General features: G+C 43.2%; 1 protein-coding gene across 1 annotated transcript in view; it reads right to left on the minus strand.

Moving 5' to 3' along the window:
* Positions 1-1,813: 1,813 nt before the first annotated feature.
* Positions 1,814-22,632, minus strand: part of NTRK2 (neurotrophic receptor tyrosine kinase 2) — a 272,799-nt gene continuing 251,980 nt past the window's right edge. The window contains exons 17-18 of the mRNA XM_073345037.2: positions 6,243-6,401; positions 1,814-4,999 (exon numbers count right to left, since the gene is read on the minus strand). Coding sequence (XP_073201138.1) covers positions 4,814-4,999; positions 6,243-6,401 — 345 coding nt within the window. The 3' untranslated portion in view covers positions 1,814-4,813. The remainder of the gene's footprint in view (positions 5,000-6,242; positions 6,402-22,632) is intronic.

Raw genomic sequence — 22,632 nt, forward strand, 5'->3', positions numbered from 1 at the left:
TGTAAACACCAGGTCACAGTTTTAGTGACAAATATAGAGATTTATATTTATATGTAGGTATCTCCCTCTCTCTCTCTCCCTCTCTCTCTCGAGAGTGGTATCTAGAAATACATATATATAAATATATATATGAAGTGTAGGTAGAGAGCAGGGCTGGGGCAAATATTTCATAATAACTTGAATCTTTCTCTATTGGTGATGTAATTAAATATCCATACTGAAGTGATTTACTTGTATATAAAATTCTCAGCTGCTTGTTCAACATTTGTTTTTCTTTAAGTTACAGAACAATACATATAAGCTGCAAGATATAGGCCTCTGAAAAGATTTGATTTGATTGTTGTTCTCTTATGCCTTCCTGTCCATCAGCCTTGCTAGAAGCAGCTTCTGCTATGCTTGCCCAAAGTATTCTGTGTTTATAAAATACATTTCAGCTAATCTTCACTCAGAACTTTTTACAAGCAAACAAAAAAAATCCATAGACCTGGCCTAGAATGCATAGACAAGAAAATAATATACCCATCATTTCCCATTTCTTCTCCTGAGACGTACTTTAAAAATATGGCAAAATAGTCACTTGGTTGCTGTTGTGAAATTCACAGTGTTTTCCCTGCAACATTGTAGACTTTTTTTTTTTGCTTCATATTTGTGATGAATGTAGCAAAAAATAAAATAAAGTAAATTAACTAAGGCTCTTCAAGGACCGCTTGACTCAGAGCAGCAGTGGTTCATCCCAGCCCTGACAACAAGAAAATACAGCTTCCTGTGCTATCCAAACCTTCATCTTCAGCCAGAAACCCCAACCCCCCTTCCCACCCCCACATTCTTACAACAATATTTCTTTTACAGGCTGTACCAACCTGGAGACTGTCTTGTTATTACGTATATGCACTGTAACTTAGTCAGCCAGTGTTTGCTTTATTGGGGTGTTTCTTTTATCTTTAAAGTGTTCTGTGAAAGTCTATATCAAGCACAACAAAAATATCGCCAAAGAGCAGAGAGAGAGAGGGAGAGAGACAGAAGTAATTTATTGAACTGTAGACAATATATAAATATATTGGTTTATAAATTAAAATGAATGAACTCCTATGTAAAAAGAAGTTCCATCATGCATCATGGGGTACGGTTGCTTTACAAATACTGTTCGCTACAGCTGGTTGCTGAGTTCTGCAGCTTTACTAAGGGTAAAGGAGAGAATGTGGGAAATTCCCAATACTAGCTGCTGCTATTCTTACTGCAGGGTTTTGGAGTTCTCACCATGGGTCTACCAGTTGTGTTGCAGTCTGAAAATTCCAGCTCATTCTTGGAATTATTTTGTAACTGAAGAGAAGTGCAAAATGCCATTGGAGCTGTCGTGCTGCTGTTGAACAATACAACAATAATAGCACAAAAACAGAAATTATTTCAAACCAAACTTTCTTCTAGGAAGTTTGAAGCCAATCTGTTCATTTCTCTGTGAGAAATCAATGAATATTAGACACTAACAGAGGGGCTGCTTTTATACAATCATTTGGGAAAAAACGTTGATTGTTAAAAATATCTCTGGCATTTTAGTACTTCCTCCACCCATGCGGAACTGCATTCACATAAAAAGTTAAATCTTATAAACATAGAAAAAGAAATACCAAAGGAAAAAAAGATTTTGGTTATTTAGCGGACTTTATTAAGAACACTGTACCCTAATTATCATGTTAGAATATATGTATATGTAAATTTATACATATACACACAATCACACATACTGTATACGTATGTCTGCATATGTATAAATCAAATATTTATAACACACATATACATATATGTATATACCATGTATATATACACACCCTATGTAAACACATATATATAATATATATTATATATATATGATCGGTTTGTAGCATAGTCCAGAAAGATTTTGTAATGAGCCTGATTGTCATATTTTCTCAGTGTACAAGATTTAGCTGAAGTTGCAAGCATGACAAATGTCTGTACATACACTCACCCCTCATTGCCATTTGAACATACTTCTTTTTCTCTTTTCCACTCATTTTGCTACACTTACGCACCTTCTTATGAATAAATGCAAAAATTGGTTTAGCTTTAGTTAATAGCTAATCTACACTAATTATAGCTTTTATGGACTACTGTTCACATGTGTGATATAGGCCAAGTTTATCCATATTTTTGGCTCTGTAGAACATTTGGTCCTTTAAGTTTGACATACTGATGTGCTGTTGCACAGAGTATTCTAACACACTATATTTCCCCCATACATGACTCTAGTATGCTCTTTTAGTAATGAAAAACGGATGCCACTAGATCAAATTGTATTTTTTTCCCTTCATTTTTAGTATACATTCCATCAGTTCTTGCAAAACCTACCTGTTTGCTTTCAGGTTCGGGTCATTGCTCAGAGAGAACAATATCTTGGAGACAAAAAGGATACATTTTTCTAAAGGGCATAAGGAACTATGACAGAATACAACAGGTAGGAATTTTGTACTTCCCTTCCCAAATACACAACTCTTCCCTCCTCACACTAAAAGGGTAGTCTCAGTGGATTTCAACACTTTACATTTTCTTTTCCACTTTCTGTTATATTGAAACTGAATTTCTTAAAAACATAAAACTCAGGCCCTCAAGAGAATGGGTTTCCCTGAATGTTCAATCTTTTTTTAACAGGGCTATTGCTATTCAAACTTCTAAGACAGCCCAGATAAAATCTTAAAGCCTATTTTGTATGAGTCCTCGTCTGGCTTTTTTTTTTTTTTTTTAATTTCCAGTTTTAGTGGTTCAGAAATAACATCTGGTTTATTAAAGAGATACTGCATATGGCTTTATAGTTACATTATTAAGTTTATTTTTAATGCTTTTTTTCACTGACACAAGGTGGGTTCAACTCCATCACTGCCAAGTCAATTGTTTTATTTCTGAAAATGTTCAAAATCTCTGTGAACTGGCTTTAAAAGCCACTGAAGGAAGAAAGAAAGTGCTTTAATAAATAATATATGCAAGCAAATTATATATTAAAATATTATGGGAACATTTACAAAAATAAAATGCTTAATGTATTAAATAAAATAACCACAACACAAAGATGAAGAACTACTACTACTCTTTGATCTGGCTCATAATATTTTTTTTTTAAAAAAAAAAGGACAATTTTTTTGCAGCAAAGCCCCCTCACAGAGGGTGGCAAATGTTCTTGAGGAACAGGTAAGATTTATTTTCATTTGTAAGAGTTCATAAGAAAAATAATCCTAAATCTAAATTTTAAATCTTCAGCATCTGTTTGAAAAATAAACATAGATGCCCATGCACTTGCCATCGGCACAGTGGCCATGCATATACAGTATGCACACAATGCCTTCCCAACCAGATATAAATAAATTACAGAACAGTGGATGCTGGGAATGGCACCACTATATCAACCAGAAATTGGTGCTGAACTCAGTGTCTGTATGCTATGAATGTCAAGTGATAACCGCAGGATCACATCTAGCTGTCTCCAGGGACTTAATTCTATCACCCCTGCCATGGCTCAAACATAATCTACTATTTCTGTGTTTTAGATTATTTGCGTAGTATCATATCTGTAACAATGTAAAGACATCTGAATGTAGCTAATGACCTCCATTAGCTCCCTCTAATTAAATATATGTTATACCTTTATGGATTTGCTATTCCTATCAGGGTGTACAACAAGATGAGCAATAGTTTCTACACAGAGGGCATTAATCGACGAAGACCATGCACAATTTTGCTTGCACAGTGAAAAAATGGGAATGGAGAAGGAGAGCAGTAGGAATATGCTGCCTGACAAGCACAGTATCTACAGCTTGCCTCAGCATCTACAACTTGTCCTGTCTGATCAAAGTCCTCAGCTTCAACACTTGACCCTGAAATGCATACTGTACATTAATCAGCCTAGCTTCCGCCTGTATTACCAAAGGCTAGCTGGAGAACACTTTCATACCAGTGCTATCACAATATCCTACTCTAAGAGAAGCCGAGGGATTGTATTTAGCATATCGTAGTGTTGTGTAATCTAGTGCAATGCAGGCAGCATCTTTTTCTTTTTACCATAGACCATTGTACTGGATCTGGTGATGAAAAGTGCTAACCAAGCACACTCTTTAAACAATCCCTTTGCTCCTCAGACAGGCTCCCAGAGGAAAGCACAGAATCCTTTCCTTCCATTATATCATTTCAGTGTTTTTGAGCAGGGTTGGATGCCATCTGATCCCATGGTTCCTCCATATAGTGGAGCACACAGCGCTGTTTTCTTTCTATCTGGCTTTATCTCAACTAGAAATAAGCTTCCAATAGAGAACACCAATCTTCTTTTTCCACCCACACGCCGAAGCAAAAAAAGTAGAGGTGAATCAAGAGAAACTCCCAGTATCTGTGCAGCAGAAGTCACAAAGTTCGAGTCAAATATTTTTTTCCCTTTTTTCATCCACATCAAAGGCATGAGTACAACAAGGCATTGTTAGTTGCGGGCAATCTGGAGTGTCTGCTGATATAACAGATCAGGTTTTTAAGGCCTTTGTCTATGCAGAGTTACAATAACGCAGAAGCCAGATTGAATAGAAGGAGAGAGAAAAAATGAGAGAAACAGAAAGAGAAAGAGAAAAGAGATACATTTCAACAATGTCAAAAAAGTCAATACTCTGTCTAAAGATGGAGAAGTGCACGTTGCTTGCCCTTTGAAAGCTTCTCCGCATCTTTGTCATTACTACTGTCAGAGTTAAGAACATATTTTGATGGAGTTCAGCGGCCGTTGAACACATTCATTCACGCAGCCCATAAGAGGAAATGCTAGGAGGCTCTAGCCTAGAATATCCAGGTAAACTGGAGAAGCCTTGGCCAAGTTCTGAAGGAGGGAATGGATTTCTTTGATGTTGAGCCTCATGTGAGGCTCCCGTTGCCAACAACCCAGCATCAAGTCGTACACTTCCTTTGGGCACGTGCGAGGTCGCTGCAGAACTCGGCCCTGAGTGATGCACTCGATCACCTAGTGAGAGAGCAAAGAAAGAATCAATGGAGCAATAGCTAGGCACTAGCCTGCCTTAGCTGGGCAGCACCGCTGATGGGACTTTGAACGTCCCGGTTGGCGGTGCTGACCAGAGCTGCTAGGGTCCCTGGGTGCTGAGCAAAGCAACCCAGTGCCTTACATGGCATGACCTAGTACTGGGTCACAACCCGAATTTTGAAAAACACTGGCTTAAACCACTTCCAAAGTGACATCAGCTAAACCAGAAAAAGGCAATCTGGAATAAGAGGGTCCTCATGGGGTGTGGCACTGGTATAGCTATAGCAGTTTAAATTCATACTTTGCCTAAAACTAGTACAATTTTCCTCTGTAGACAAGCCCTGAGTGTGAGTGAATTTATTTCTTATGAAAGGGGCTAAACTGGCAGCCCTGTAGACTGAAATTCTCTGTCTACAGAACTGGTAAATCACGGGCAACAATGGTATAAGCTTCCCAAATCTGTTCCATCAACCTCCCAAAATCCTAACTTAGAGGGACCAATGCCCTTCACCCTACTTAACAGGGTAATTCATTCTAAGGGTTTAAGTTCAGCTCCCGCACCCACACAAGCCTCTGTTGAGACTGAGCACAAGTACCCTAACTATTGGCAATTGTGGTAGGGTTTGTGATACAGACTCCATACCCCTCTCTCACTCGGAACTATCCTCTCCCACATGCTCATAGAGGCATCACAGTGGCAGGTGGTCAGCGACTGGAGATACAAGGGGTCATTCCTGGCAGAGTTTTCCTGAGCTTCAAAGGACTTCCAGATCCCCTCAATTTGTTATAGACTGGGGTGGGACAGCAGCATTGTTCTTGAGTCACACACACTGGTTGATACCTGTAATAGAGACTGCCAGAGGTTGGGCTGAAGATACTCCAGCTCCTTTCCTTTGCACGACTGCAACACTTGTCACCTCAGTTTTTTCTCCATACTCCAGGCAGGTTCCAGCCTACCTCACAACTTTCTCATATTCTACTTGGATAACACCCTTCTCTCTTAGTGGGAAAAATTAAAAAAGCCAGAGAAAAATGGACCCAAAACATGACACTTGCGGTAATACCGTAAGTGTTGACAAGTGTGTAGTGATTTTTATACTAAATAACATTGCAGTTTGTGTGCTATCCTTTCCAATCAGAGAGTGATTCCCTTGTGGCATCCATATCTTTAGTTAAACTCCACCATCTCAAGCACATTTTGTTATCCACAGTGCATTATACACACCTCATTGTTTGAGAGCTGATACCATGGCTGTTTGCCATAGGTGAAGATTTCCCATAAAACGACCCCCAAGCTCCAGACATCACTTTCTGTGGTGAACTTCCTGTACATGATACTCTCAGGAGGCATCCAACGAATGGGCAACATGGTGTGACCACCAACCTGATGGAAAAGAACAAACTTGTTTAAAATAATTCCTATGGGTTCCTTGTGAAGATGTGCACAATGGATGCCAAACTAAGGGAGTGGATATTGATATTTTGTATTTGTGCCCATTAACTTTAAAGAGCTCATAAGAAAGAAATTAGCAAGATATTATTTCCTATTATCATAAATTCATCTCTTAATCAATTCAAATAGATGGCAATCACTACCAAGATTGATTTCTCAACATTGTGGTACCTTCAAAGAAATTATTTCTGAATTATATACTGATTTTTTGGACTTATTTAGCACCTTCTATTCAAGGGACTCAAAGCACTACAGAACAAAACCTAACACCACCCTAACACACTCATTTTACAACACAGAGAGACTAAGGTATCATGTAATGAGTTCTGTGCAGACATTGCCCTGTCCTGCACTGAACCCTATTGACTTCAAGTGAGCTCCACAGTGGTCTGTCCATATGGAGCTCATTGTAGAAGTAGGGCCAAAGTGATTTATCTCTTAATTCCCAATTCCATGCCTGACCCACAAGACTTCTCCCTTTCTCCTATGAAGAACTGAATATGACCTGGGAGGGGAGAATTGATATTCACCTATAGAAATCTGCAATTATTCATATATTTGCTTTGACTGTGTTCATGACCTTTTTATGTTTACAGTTCATAAATATTCCAGTGAATAAGCTTTACTATTCTGGCAAATGAATTTTCCATGAATATTCCAGTGAAGAGTGCATTCCAGTCAACTAGACTTTGAGAATAATGAATTTTTAAGTTGAATATTTGCCAAAATTAGAATGTCAAAATGTATAAACAACAAACTGTGATTTTCAAATTGCATAAATAACTAAGCAACAATATGAATTTCAGTTTGCAGATTTTACAATTGAATCTGCAATTCAAAACTCATTCTGTTGTTCTTTAACTACATCAGTCACCCAATCAATATCATATCACATATCTAATTATGACCTTCATTCTGCATCCACCCAGAGGTAATTGAAGGACTGGGGATTGACTAATGCCATGTGAATTTTTTAAATATTCACAGTGAATTGCTAATGAATTATTGCAGACCAAAATTTATGCACTGAAGAAATCTACAAATAATTTTCAATAATTAAAATATAAAAGAATTCTGCAGTCTGTTTTTAGATAATTTTCCAAGAGAAAAAGGTGCAAATTTTATTGAATGATTTTTTATTACAAATTATTCACTCTCTTCTAGATAGCCTAATCCCCCACCCCCACTCTTTTGGATTAACTAATCTTCTTAATAATGATCTGTAACTACTGGAATCAGACCCTGATTCAGCAAAGTACTTAAGCACATGTTGAACTCCTTAGGAGTGCCTTTCTGAATCAAGGCCTGTATGAATATTCACAAAGCACTTTTTATTTTCTTAAACAGTTGCACTTTCTTAACACTAGGATCTTCTTTAACCTTGATTCTTTTTTAGAAAAGTTTTTATTTCCATTTTCCAATTTATTTATTGCCCCTTGATATGACATTTCAACTTGATCATACAAATTAACAAATCCACTCAAGTACCTTTACAAATGTAACCTAGTGAACTATCGTGATTTGACACTGACTGCTAGAAGCTGGGAGATGGATCACTCAGTAAATTGCCCTGTTCTATTCACTCCCTCTGAAGCATCTGGCATTAGCCACTGATGGAAGACAGGAGACTGGGCTAGATGGACCATTAGTCTAATCCACTATGACCATTTTATGACATTCTGATTATCTCTGAAATGGAGCTGTTGTAAAAGGCTCCAAGAATATTTTCTTTTTAAAGGATATATAATTTTTGATTAATATATTTTCTCCTGTCCGATTATTTAGTTTATGAAGCCACATCAGGACAAATTTTTCACTTTTCAAGATTCCAGTCTTTCAAAAGATCATTCCTCCTTCTGGGACTTTACATAAGTTGTTATAAAAAATATTTTCCTTGTTCTGAAGTCAAAACAGCAAATGATATGTGAGCCTAATAAAAGTTCAGTCAGGGTTCAGATTACTTCTAAAGCAATTGGTAAATCTTTTCCCATGTATTTGTCATGCTTCAGTGTTAGTGCAGCACATCAAAAATACAATCATCACTGTTAGACAGCGCAATCATGCTGCATACATTGCCATAAAAGACCTACACCATTATTGATTCCATAAAAATACACAGAAGTGCCACAACCTACATAGGCATGTGTTTCATTAATAGGCACTCTTTTGCTGCCCCTCAACCCAGATAATGTGGGTGGAGCGTGTCCACAGTTGGTGCTCTCGCACCGACAGAGAGAGCACTGCACCGGGGGTAGCTAGCCCACTGTTCAAATCACCACCTTCTGACACTAGAAGTTCTGGGAATGGATAGCAGTGCATTATGGGGGTGGGGTCACTGCCCCCATGATGCAGTTTTCTCTGTCCCATCAATCCATGAGCTTCCAACGACATTTTGTGCCGTTTTTCAACTTCCCCTGTAAACTCGGCACTCGCCATCTCTGCCTGAAAGCACAGATCCTGCGCTGCTCTTCAGACTTGTAATAAGCATTATGAACACAACACAGCTGATCCTGCAGTATTTCATGAACTGCAAATCTGAAAATGAATTGGTGGTGCCTGCCCTGTTATGTGCCGATGAAAGAAACAATTCAAGATCACTGTTGGCATTCATGGAGCAGCTGCACACGGTGGACCATCATTACTGGGCTTGCGAAACAAGCACCAAGTAGTGGGATTTAATTGTGATGCACATATGGGATGACGAGCAGGGGCTGCAGAACTTTTGGATGTGCAAAACCACCTTCCTGGAACTGTCTGCGGAGCTTGCCCCTGCCCTGCGGCACAAGGACACCACAATGAGAGCTGCCCTTGCTGTGGAAAAGCGAGTGGAGATCGCTGTGTGGAAGCTGGCACCTCCAGACTGCTACCGGTCAGTCGCGAATCAGTTTGGAGTTGGGATGTTCACCATGGGTGTTGCGGCGATGCAAGTGTGCAGGGCCATTAATTGCCTCCTGCTACGAAGGACTGTGACTCTGGGTGGTGAATAGTGGATGGCTTTGCAGACATGGGATTCCCTAACTGTGGTCGGGGGATAGATGGCACGCATATCCCAATTTTGACCCCAGGCCATCTTGCGACAGAGTACATCAACAGAAAGGGCTACTTCTCTATGGTATTGCAGATGCTGGTGGATCGCCGGGGTCATTTCACTGACATCAGCATATGGTAGTCAGGGAAGGTGCATGACTAGGGCCCAACCAAATTCACAGCCTATTTTGCTCAATTTCATGGATGTAGGATTTTAAAAATCATAAATTTCATGATTTCAGCTATTTAAATCTGAAATTTCATGGTAACTTGTAGGGGTTCTAATCCAAAAAGGAGTTGTGGGGAAGGGGTTGCAAGGTTATTGTAGGGAGGGTTGCGGTGCTGCTACCCTTATTTCTGCGCTGCTGCTGGCGGTGGTGCTGCCTTCAGGGATGGCAGCTGGGAAGCAGTGACTGCTGGCTGGGAGCCCAGCTCTGAAGGCAGAGCCACCGCCAACAGCACCGCAGAAGTAAGGATGGCAAAGTATGGTATTGCCACCCTTAGTTCTGTGCTGCTGCCTGCAGAGCTGGGCCCGCAGTCAGCAGCTCCCACTCTCTGGCTGCCCAGCTCTGAAGGCAGCAGTGTGAAGTAAGGGTGGCATGGTATGGGGTATTGCCACCCTTACTTCTGCACTGTTGCTGGCGAGGCGCTGCCTTCAGAGCTGGGCTCCCGGGCACCAGCTGCCACTCTCCGGCCACTCAGCTCTGAAGGCAGCACAGAAGTAAGGGTGGCAATACTGTTACCCCCCTAAAATAAGCTTGCAACCCCCCTGCATCTTCCTTTTGGGTCAGGACCTTCAGTTTAAGAAACACTGGTCTCCCCCGTGAAATCGGTACAGTATAGGGTAAAAGCACACAAAAGACCATTTTTCATTGGGGGAGACCAGATTTCACAGTCCATGATGAGTTTTTCATGGCTGTGAATTTGGTAGGCCCCTATGCATGACACGCACATCTTCAGGAACACTGGCCTGTATAGAAAGCTGCATGCAGAGACTTTCTTTCCAGACCAGAAGATTCCAATAGAGGTTGTGGAAATGCCCACAGTAATCCAGAATGACCAATGAATGTGCATTTAGCAGATTAAAGGCTCACTGATGCTGCCTTTTTGGCAGGTTAGACCTCAATGAGGAAAATATTCCCATGGTCATAGCAGCCTGTTGTGCTCTGTATAACATTTGTAAAGCCAAGGAGGAAAAGTTTCCCCGGGGTGGAGCATTGAGGTGGATTGCCTGGTGACTGATTTTGAGCAGCCAGACACCAGGGCTATCAGAGGGGCTCAAAGAGGGGCAGGGGTATTCGAATCGGAGATGCTTTGGGGCAGCATTTTGATAATGAGTCCCAATAATGTGTCTTTCTGTAATGCATTCAGCCAAGCATTGTTTACTTGCCACCTTGAATGATCCCTGTAATGATTCCTGCCTGAGCGTTAATTATAGTCTGTCAATTGCCACTGTGTATCAATTTCTGCTGCAACAACTGTGTGTAGGACACAAATAAAGAATCATTTAATTTTTAAGACTAAATTTTTATTAAACAGCAATACACAGATTTCCATTCCTTACACGGGACATGACACTGAGCAGCATTCTCTCACATGAGGCTCTCACAGCTGTGTGTAAGTCCAGCTGTCATTATGGTACATGTCCCTAGGGGTGGAGTGTAAGGGGTACTATGACGGGCAGGAAACATGTGAGGAATGTGTGTGGGGAGTTTGGGGAGGGCATGGAATACAGTTCTGTATGGCCTGCAGGGGGAGTCAAGCATGGATGTATTCCGACTGCAGTGCAATCAGGGACCTGAACATCTCTGTTTGGTCCTCCATGAGCTTTATCATCTGCTCCTGCTCCTCTATTATCAACACAGGCCCATTTCCTCTCCTGGCTATCCATTCTGAATTTTTTTATTCAGATATTTATTGTCTCTCTCCATGCTCTGTGCTCACTATCAGCATGATCAGATAATTGCAACACTTCTTGAAACATGTTCACCTCCTTATCTGATGGAGGTGCTCTGCTGGTGTGTAGGAGCTGGCCCTCAAGGGCACATCTGCAGAAGCAAAAACACCCAAACAATACACAGAGTCAATATTGTGAGTGCATTCACAGTCCTGAATCATAAAAGTTACATAAGCCTCTTTCTCACCTTCCCTTGGCAAGTATGCAGTACAGTGAGAGCACTAAACGTGGTGAGGGGGGAAGGTGCAAGAAGGGATAAAGGGTCTGGGTGGTTTTAGAAGGGGATCACTATATGTGCCTAGGGACACTATTGTGAATACTGGCACTGTTTTCCGCAGGCGGGGATGATTGAATCTGATATCTCACTGCTGAGGGTAACCGAGGATGCAAGGGTGCATCTCCTGCATGTGTGCGGCTTCAGACTAGGTCCGTATGCCACTTGTCTGTTTGCTGCTTTGGTTCCTGCAGAAATAATTGCCAATTGGTGCGGCAAAGTTTCCTGCAATGGGGAAAATAAAAAAGCAGCTCTGCCAAGGAACCGTTGGCAGAGGATTGCAGAGTATCTTCAGGAAAGTTTTCTGGAAATCTCTATGGAAGATTCCTGGGAAATCCTGATGTGCATTAACAAACTTTTCTGCAGGGTCCCAACTATGTAGCTGCACTGTGGAATGAGAAGCAGATATAAACAGTACCTAGAGTGTTGTTAATTTCTATCCCTTCTCCCAGGTGCACCATCTAACAAAATAAAGGACACCTCTGCCTCATGTCACTGTGCAACATCAAAGCAAAATGAGTACTTACTGGAGCTCCCCTCTCCTGCTTCAGGTGCGCCAGAGCCAGAGTACTGGGACTGGCTAGACCCCTTCAGAGTCAAAAAGAGGTCATCGCTTGTCACGCCTCCGGATGACCCTGTCACCTGTCCCACATCCTCCCCCAACTCGATCTCCTAGTCCACCACTTCGTCATTGGGGTTGACTGTGCTAGCCACTGCCTCCAGTTCCCCCAAAGTATCCATGGGGCTTATGGCAGTGGAGGTGGGGTTGCAGCTGCTGACAGCGTGCAGCTCTTGGTAGAAGCGACATGTCTTCAGTGCTGCACTAGAGTGATGGTCGGCCTCCCTTGCCTTCTGGTATGCCTGCCTCAGCTCCTTAATCTTAGCATGGCATGTCCCTTGTTGCATGTCCCTTTCATGCTCTTTCGCCTCCATGCCACGAGCCATCTGCCTGTAGATATTAACGTTCCTATGGCTGGAGCAGAGCTGCAACTGCACAGCTTCCTCTTCCCACAGACCCAGCAGATCCAACAACTCTGGTGTAGTCCAGGCAGGAGCACGTTTTCTGTGGAAAGCCAGCATGGTCAGAGGGGAAGATCCTCTGTGAACTCTCCATGCCAAGCAAACAGGAAGTGGAATTTCAAAATTTCCAGGGCGCATGCCTGTGTACCTGGCTGCAGAACAGTGGAGTTGAAACTGCTGACCAGAGCGGTCATGATGGGCATTGTGGAACACCTTCTGGAGGCCACTTAGGGCAACATAAGCAAGTGCAGTGTCTATACTGAGACTGCATCACTCTAACTTGGTCGCAAAATGCTCTATGCCGCTCCTCAAAGTGGTTTTATTATGTTGGCATAGCAGGAGAATTACATCGGTGGGAGGACCATTGCAGTGTGTACACCTCCACTGTTTTGTTGATGAAAACTGACTTCTGTCGACAAAACAGTGTAGTGTAGACAAGGCCTAGGAATCAACATATGCACATACTTCAGTGCACTGCTGAATCAGGGCCCATCCATTTCTGAGTCACAATATACCCATCTGGCAGTATAAGGCTGTTGTAAGGCTCAATTAATTAATACGAATAATCCTTGGCTGAAAAGGCACTATTAAATTAGGGGAAGTATTGTTTTAAGTAAAAGTATCATTAATATCAAGATATGTGAACAAAGATCTTGCTTCCTAAACTAAACTAATGAAGTAAACAGCTCCACCCTGCCACATTTACTTACTGTAAGAATGATAATTCATTAGAAAGATAAAAATGTTAGTCCCTTAGAAACACACAGTCACTTGCCAGGCCAAAGGGCAAGTGCCAGTAAAACATGATTAGTTGTAAGAGGTTTTTGGTCTCGTTAAATATTAAAGCGGCTCTTTGATCCTCTCATCATACAGCATCCATGATTGCTTTGTTTCAGCAATTTCTTTGACTTGTTCCTTAAAAATTAATGAAAGCTATAAACTGTGAAATATGGTTCTCTTATTTATTATTGTTTATTTATCTTATCAGTGATATGAAGTTTAAAAATCAAATTAAAAAAAGAACTTTCCCACTCTAATCCCCAGGGCTAGATGCCTCAAAACCACAGTATAGTTGTAGTAGGACTGTGCGCTGATTTTATCAGAATCAATCAGGAAAATAAATACCATTGGTACAATTATGATAGATGACTGTAGTGCAATGACTATTTTGGTGACCAAAACTTGGCTGCCACAACTCTAGCTGTCTGCTTTATCAGTAAAAGTAAGACTGATTCATCAGTGATTACACTCGCAGAGAAGTCACTTCCTGAACTCATGCTATTCTTGCCAAGCTGCATTTGGATCAGAAGGGACCCAGGCTGTGAGATGTTCAGCACAGCCTCTGAGGAGCTGAGTGCCCTCCACTCCAGTTGGACCAAATCCGGAAAGGTATAGTGCACCTGCAACTCCCACTGAAATCAATGCTCAGCAAGGTACATGTTACCTGTCAGGTTTTGGCCCAGTGGTGCAATATATATACTTACTTCTTTATTAACTATCATGAATTAATGATTCAGCAATAAGTCCCCACTTCAGAAACACATCATGACCTAGGGCAGTATCTAAGTATGTGTTTTAGCACATGCATCAGTGCTTTCCTGAACTGAGACCTAAGAGCTACCACAACAGTCCTTTACCAGCCCAGTAAGAACCACTGAGTGAGTTGCCATTGCCAAGGGAGCTTTAAGTCTTTATTTTCTTGGTAAGCTGAAGGGCCTTGTTATTGTTACACACTGTAAATGAAAAGAAGTAGAATGCATTTTTGTTATTGTTCCAAAACTATAAAAATATCCACGCTGCTTACAATGTAACAGGATTACTCTGGTGTCCTGCTAACTCCTCTCCTGTCCACAGGGAGAAGTGAGTTGGAGTTTTTCTGGGACTACAGGAGCTATTGAGTGACATCCTTGTCCAGCTCATAGGAACAGAGCAACCTTTGCAGAGGACTCCTGTGTCCTTACTCCTCCCTCTGGTCCTCTATCTGGGTAAGAGAGACTTTGTTTATATTTTTGGGTCTTGACTCAGGCCAATGTAAGCAGACTTCCATTGAGGACTCAGTGCCCTCCATAGGGGAAAGTTGAGGAAAGGGGGTTGCGTCAGTGAGGGATGCCTACAAATCGCCCTCCTCTGGGAGCCTGTAACTGGCCAACAAACTGGACAGTGCTGGCTTGGAAAGGAACATAACCAAAGCACCTAACAAATACAATTAATTAGCATAGTCTCAGGTAGGCTCCACTGATGGGGCTTCCCATGGAGGGACGAGGCCAATTTAAAGCTACCCTCCTCTGGTGAAATCCTAAAGGAAAGTGATGGTGAGAGAGCTGCCTAGTGTCCCATGGGGTGAATTGCCCTGGTGTGCAATAGCTCTCACTAGTGCAAGGGTGTTCGCTGTACATCGTGTTATATCAGAAGGGGTGAATTGAGCTCTTTGTATCCAAATTAAAATAAATATATAAATATATATATACACACACACACACACACACATACCAATCAATATGATGCATATAGCTTAAAGTATTCCATTCATTTAATCATTAATAATCATTTACACAATGCAATACACAGTGCATTTCATTTAAGGATCTCAAAGCACCTTACTAACAATTTAAGTCACACAAAATTCCACACCCAAAGAGGTAAACTGGGGTACACAGCAGTGGTGTGACTTGCACACAATCCACAGTGATGGGTACATGACGGACAGATTACACACCATGGCAGCTGCAGTACATTTTTAACTTACAGTCTTGATTCTACTCTTTGCACTGGTACAGGTTACAGTAATTATCAATCTTTTTCATGCCATTCAGTAATCTAAGTAAATTTCATTTGCAACTTGTAATAAGAGCAAAAACTTTGTGTTCTGAGAAATAAATATGTGAACGCATCCTCTCTTTTCTGCCCACTCCCCTCACACATCCACACCTCCATGCCACAACACCCTTGGGTAACTCTAAACAAAATGAATTTGAGTTTCCCAAGAAGGATCAATGGGTAAAAATATTAGTATAGGGCCCATTCCTGCAAGGTGCTGAGTACTTCTGTGAGGTGTTGAGAGCCCTTGGCTCCTGCCTTAGTAGTAGTAGTTGCAGGTGCTCAGCACCGTGCAGGATTGGGACCGTACTGCCTAAAGTATGATTATAATAGTACTGTATATACATCACTTTAAAATAGTCATACATTCTGTAGACTAACATTTCAGGTAAAGACCATCTTTAGTGTTCACTGTAGCTAAGGTTATGACAGGTTTAAAAGCATTACAGTTTTAACTTAATAAGCTATCACTTAAATATCTGTTTTATAGCTGTAGCAGTACCACAAAAATGACAAATTTATGGATAAAATTATGGTGTATTTTCTTGGGGGCTTACTTGAAGACAGTTGCCTTATTATGGTTCATTTTTTATTTGAAATTGCACATCCATATAATCCCAATGAGACTGAAGACCTTGTTTCCAAGTCCTAGTATATGCAACTGAGAAGTCACTGGCACGACAGTGTTCTTATATTACAATTACTAGCATATTGGACTAGAACCTAAATCAAAATCTGCACTGTTTAGCTTCTGCGACATGCTACATATCTAAATATACCAAGCCACTAAACTGTGACGTCCTTCTCAAAAGAATCACCTCCAGAAGGAAATGCTGCCACATTTCAAATATGAAATGTCATATTTTAGACAATGCAATGTCATTCCACTGGTCACCGCTTTCATCACTCACCACTTACACTTTCAACAGGAACTTAGTTCTCCTGGAAGGTGCCAGATAAGCCATTCCTGGAAATTCCAGTCCTTTAATTATCCATAGAACAAATACCAGGCTTCGCACTGCCCCACCAATATGCCTCAACCTTGAACTACAAGGAACACTGTAAGAGTTGTGAAGTTAGTAAACATTTTATGCTTATGCGTTCCTTATCCTTTTTGCTGAGGTTGCCAAATGATGCTTTTTGTAATGCTTTTCTGTACTAGGAACTGAAAGTTGTGACACAGAGGCTACGGAACAGTCTTCACACAGTAAAAACTTTTGGATACTACCTACTTGGGCAGCATTGTTACCAGTTAGCTGTGAAGGGATTTATATCCTACCATGCATAGGTGCTGGAACTAGGGGTGCTGCTGCACCCCTTATCTTGACGATACCAAAAACCCACATCTTTTAAGCCTCCAGTTTGTTCGGCCCAGGGCACAGTTATTGTGAACAGGATGCACCCTCAAGTTGTTATTGGTATGACATTACAAAAAGCAATCTTTTAAAACTGGTTGTCTGAAGGACAAAATGGCAGATAAAATTCAATGTTGATAAGTGCAAAGTAATGCACCTTGGAAAAAATAATCCCAATTATACATACAATTTAGAAAGTGTCTAAATTCGCTGTTACTACTCAAGAAAGAGATCTTGGAGTCATTGCAGATAGTTCACTTAAAACATCTGTTCAGTGTACAGCAGCAGTCAAAAACACTAAGGGTATGTCTACACTACGGAATAAGGTCGAATTTATAGAAGTCGTTTTTTTAGAAATCGGTTTTATATATTCGAGTGTGTGTGTCCCCACAGAAAATGCTCTAAGTGCATTAAGTGCGTTAACTCGGCGGAGTGCTTCCACAGTACCGAGGCTAGAGTCGACTTCCGGAGCGTTGCACTGTGGATAGCTATCCCACAGTTCCTGCAGTCTCCGCTGCCCATTGGAATTCTGGGTTGAGATCCCAATGCCTGATGGGGCTAAAACATTGTCGCGGGTGGTTCTGGGTACATATCGTCAGGCCCCCGTTCCCTCCCTCCCTCCGTGAAAGCAAGGGCAGACAATTGTTTCGCTCCTTTTTTCCTGAGTTACCTGTGCAGATGCCATACCACGGCAAGCATGGAGCCCGCTCAGGTAACCATCTCCCTATGTCTCCTGGGTGTTGGCAGACGCGGTACGGCTTTGCTACACAGTAGCAGCAACCCATTGCCTTCTGGCAGCAGACGGTGCAGTATGACTGGTAGTCGTCCTCATCGTGTCCGAGGTGCTCCTGGCCACGTCGGCTGGGAGCGCCTGGGCAGACATGGGCGCAGGGACTAAATTTGGAGTGACTTGACCAGGTCATTCTCTTTAGTCCTGCAGTCAGTCCTATTGAACCGTCTTATGGTGAGGAGGCAGGCAATACGGATTGCTAGCAGTCGTACTGTACCATCTTCTGCCAGGCAGGCAAGAGATGAGGATGGCTAGCAGTCGTACTGTACCATCTTCTGCCGAGCAGCCATAAGATGTGGATGGCATGCAGTCCTTCTGCATCGTCTGCTGCCAGCCAAAGATGTAAAAGATAGATGGAGTGGATCAAAACAAGAAATAGACCAGATTTGTTTTGTACTCATTTGCCTCCTCCCCTGTCTAGGGGACTCATTCCTCTAGGTCACACTGCAGTCACTCACAGAGAAGGTGCAGCGAGGTAAATCTAGCCATGTATCAATCAGAGGCCAGGCTAACCTCCTTGTTCCAATAAGAATGATAACTTAGGTGCACCATTTCTTATTGGAACCCTCCGTGAAGTCCTGCCTGAAATACTCCTTGATGTAAAGACATCCCCTTTGTTCATTTTAGCTCCCTGAAGCCAACCCTGTAAGCCGTGTCTTCAGTCGCCCCTCCCTCCGTCAGAGCAACGGCAGACAATCGTTCCGCGCCTTTTTTCTGTGCGGACGCCATACCAAGACAAGCATGGAGCCCTCTCAGCTGACTTTGGCAATTAGGAGCACATTAAACACCACACGCATTATCCAGCAGTATATGCAGCACTGGAACCTGGCAAAGCAATACCGGGCGAGGAGGCAACGTCAGCACGGTCACGTGAGTGATCTGGACATGGACACAGATTTCTCTGAAAGCATGGGCCCTGCCAATGCATGCATCATGGTGCTAATGGGGCAGGTTCATGCTGTGGAACACTGATTCTGGGCTCGGAAAACAAACACAGACTGGTGGGACCGCATAGTGTTGCAGGTCTGGGACGATTCCCAGTGGCTGCGAAACTTTCGCATGCGTAAGGGCACTTTCATGGAACTTTATGACTTGCTTTCCCCTGCCCTGAGGCGCATGAATACCAAGATGAGAGCAGCCCTCACAGTTGAGAAGCGAGTGGCGATAGCCCTGTGGAAGCTTGCAACGCGAGACAGCTACCGGTCAGTTGGGAATCAATTTGGAGTGGGCAAATCTACTGTGGGGGCTGCTGTGATGCAAGTAGCCCACGCAATCAAAGATCTGCTGATATCAAGGGTAGTGACCCTGGGAAATGTGCAGGTCATAGTGGATGGCTTTGCTGCAATGGGATTCCCTAACTGTGGTGGGGCCATAGACGGAACCCATATCCCCATCTTGGCACCGGAGCACCAAGCCGCCGAGTACATAAACCGCAAGGGGTACTTTTCAATAGTGCTGCAAGCTCTGGTGGATCACAAGGGACGTTTCACCAACATCAACATGGGATGGCCGGGAAAGGTGCATGACGCTCGCATCTTCAGGAACTCTGGTCTGTTTCAAAAGCTGCAGGAAGGGACTTTATTCCCAGACCAGAAAATTACTGTTGGGGATGTTGAAATGCCTATATGTATCCTTGGGGACCCAGCCTACCCCTTAATGCCATGGCTCATGAAGCCGTACACAGGCAGCCTGGACAGTAGTCAGGAGCTGTTCAACTACAGGCTGAGCAAGTGCAGAATGGTGGTAGAATGTGCATTTGGACGTTTAAAGGCGCGCTGGCGCAGTTTACTGACTCGCTTAGACCTCAGCGAAACCAATATTCCCACTGTTATTACTGCTTGCTGTGTGCTCCACAATATCTGTGAGAGTAAGGGGGAGACGTTTATGGCTGGGTGGGAGGTTGAGGCAAATCGCCTGGCTGCTGGTTATACGCAGCCAGACACCAGGGCAGTTAGAAGAGCACAGGAGGGCGCGGTACGCATCAGAGAAGCTTTGAAAACCAGTTTCATGACTGGCCAGGCTACGGTGTGAAAGTTCTGTTTGTTTCTCCTTGATGAAACCCCCCGCCCCTTGGTTCACTCTACTTCCCTATAAGCTAACCACCCGCCCCTCCTCCCTTCAATCACCGCTTGCAGAGGCAATAAAGTCATTGTTGCTTCACATTCATGCATTCTTTATTCATTCATCACACAAACAGGGGGATGACTACCAAGGTATCCCAGGAGGGGTGGTGGAGGAGGGAAGGAAAATGCCACACAGCACTTTAAGCACAGCACTTTAAAAGTTTACAACTTTAAAATTTATTGAATGACAGCCTTCTTTTTTTTGGGCAATCCTCTGTGGTGGAGTGGCTGGTTGGCCGGAGGCCCCCCCACCGCATTCTTGGGCGTCTGGGTGTGGAGGCTATGGAACTTGGGGAGGAGGGCGATTGGTTACAGAGGGGCTGCAGTGGCAGTCTGTGCTCCAGCTGCCTTTGCTGCAGCTCAACCATACACTGGAGCATACTGGTTTGGTCCTGCAGCAGCCTCAGCATTGAATCCTGCCTCCTCTCATCACGCTGCCGCCACATTTGAGCTTCAGCCCTGTCTTCAGCCCGCCACTTACTCTCTTCAGCCCGCCACTTACTCTCTTCAGCCCGCCACCTCTCCTCCCGGTCATTTTGTGCTTTCCTGCACTCTGACATTATTTGCCTCCACGCATTCGTCTGTGCTCTGTCAGTGTGGGAGGACAGCATGAGCTCGGAGAACATTTCATCGCGAGTGCGTTTTTTTTTCTTTCTAAGCTTCACTAGCCTCTGGGAAGGAGAAGATCCTGTGATCATTGAAACACATGCAGCTGGTGGAGAAAAAAAAAGGGACAGCGGTATTTAAAAAGACACATTTTATAAAACAGTGGCTACACTCTTTCAGGGTAATCCTTGCTGTTAACATTACATACATAGCACATGTGCTTTCGTTACAAGGTCGCATTTTGCCTCCCCCCACCGCGTGGCTACCCCCTCAACCATCCCCCCTCCCTGTGGCTAACAGCGGGGAACATTTCTGTTTAGCCACAGGCAAACAGCCCAGCAGGAATGGGCTCCTCTGAGTGTCCCCTGAAGAAAAGCACTCTATTTCAACCAGGTGACCATGAATTATATCTCACTCTCCTGAGGATAACACAGAGAGATAAAGAACGGATGTTGTTTGAATGCCAGCAAACATACACTGCAATGCTTTGTTCTACAATGATTCCCGAGTACGTGTTATTGGCCTGGAGTGGTAAAGTGTCCTACCATGAAGGACACAATAAGGCTGCCCTCCCCAGAAACCTTTTGCAAAGGCTTTAGGACTACATCTAGGAGAACCGCGAATGCCAGGGCAAAGTAATCCTTTCACATGCTTGCTTTTAAACCATGTATAGTATTTTAAAAGGTACACTCACCAGAGGTCCCTTCTCTGCCTGCTGGGTCCAGGAGGCAGCCTTGGGTGGGTTCGGGGGGTACTGGCTCCAGGTCCAGGGTCAGAAACAGTTCCTTGCTGTCAGGAAAACCGGTTTCTCCGCTTGCTTGCTGTGAGCTATCTACAACCTCATCATCATCATCATCTTCTTTGTCCCCAAAACCTGCTTCCGTATTGCCTCCATCTCCATTGAAGGAGTCAAACAACATGGCTGGGGTAGTGGTGGCTGAACCCCCTAAAATGGCATGCAGCTCATCATAGAAGCGGCATGTTTGGGGCTCTGACCCGGAGCGGCCGTTCGCCTCTCTGGTTTTCTGGTAGGCTTGCCTCAGCTCCTTCAGTTTCACGTGGCACTGCTTTGGGTCCCTGTTATGGCCTCTGTCCTTCATGCCCTGGGAGATTTTGACAAAGGTTTTGGCATTTCGAAAACTGGAACGGAGTTCTGATAGCACGGATTCCTCTCCCCAAACAGCGATCAGATCCCGTACCTCCCGTTCGGTCCATGCTGGAGCTCTTTTGCGATTCTGGGACTCCATCATGGTCACCTGTGCTGATGAGCTCTGCATGGTCACCTGCAGCTTGCCACGCTGGCCAAACAGGAAATGAGATTTAAAAGTTCGCGGTTCTTTTCCTGTCTACCTGGCCAGTGCATCTGAGTTGAGAGTGCTGCCAAGAGCGGTCACAATGGAGCACTCTGGGATAGCTCCCGGAGGCCAATACCATAGAATTGTGTCCACAGTACCCCAAATTCGAGCCGGCAAGGTCGATTTAAGCGCTAATCCACTTGTCAGGGCTGGAGTAAGGAAATCGATTTTAAGAGCCCTTTAAGTCGAAATAAAGGGCTTCATTGTGTGGACGGGTGCAGGTTTACATCGATTTAACGCTGCTAAATTCGACCTAAAGTCCTAGTGTAGACCAGGGCTAACAGAATGTTAGGAACCATTAGGAAAGGGTTATATAAGATGACAGAAAATATCACAATGCCACTATAGAAATCCATTGTACACTTACCCCTTGCATACTGCCTTCAGTTCGGTCGCCTCATCTCAAAGAAGATATATTAGAATTGGAAAAGGTGCAGAGATTAACAAGGATTAGGGATGTGGAACAGCTTCCACAGGAGGAGAGAATAAAAAAGAGTGGTACTGTTCATCTTAGAAAAGAGAAAACTAAGGGGGGATATGACAGAGGTCTATAAAATCACGACTGGTGTGGAGAAAGAGAACAGGGAAGTGTTATTTACCTCTTCCCATAACACAAGAACTAGGGGTCACCTGATGAAATTAATAGGCAGCAGGTTTTAAAACAAAAGGAAGTATTTCTTCACACACAACGCACAATCAACCTGCAGAACTCGTTGCCATGGGATGTTGTGAAGGCCAAAAAGTATAACTGGGTTCAAAAAAGAATTACATAAATTCATGGAGGATAGGTCCATCAATGGCTATTAGCCAAGAGTGTCAGGGACACAACCCCATGCTC

Source organism: Lepidochelys kempii, chromosome 5 (genome assembly GCF_965140285.1).
Source record: "Lepidochelys kempii isolate rLepKem1 chromosome 5, rLepKem1.hap1, whole genome shotgun sequence".
Classification (NCBI taxonomy): domain Eukaryota; kingdom Metazoa; phylum Chordata; order Testudines; family Cheloniidae; genus Lepidochelys; species Lepidochelys kempii.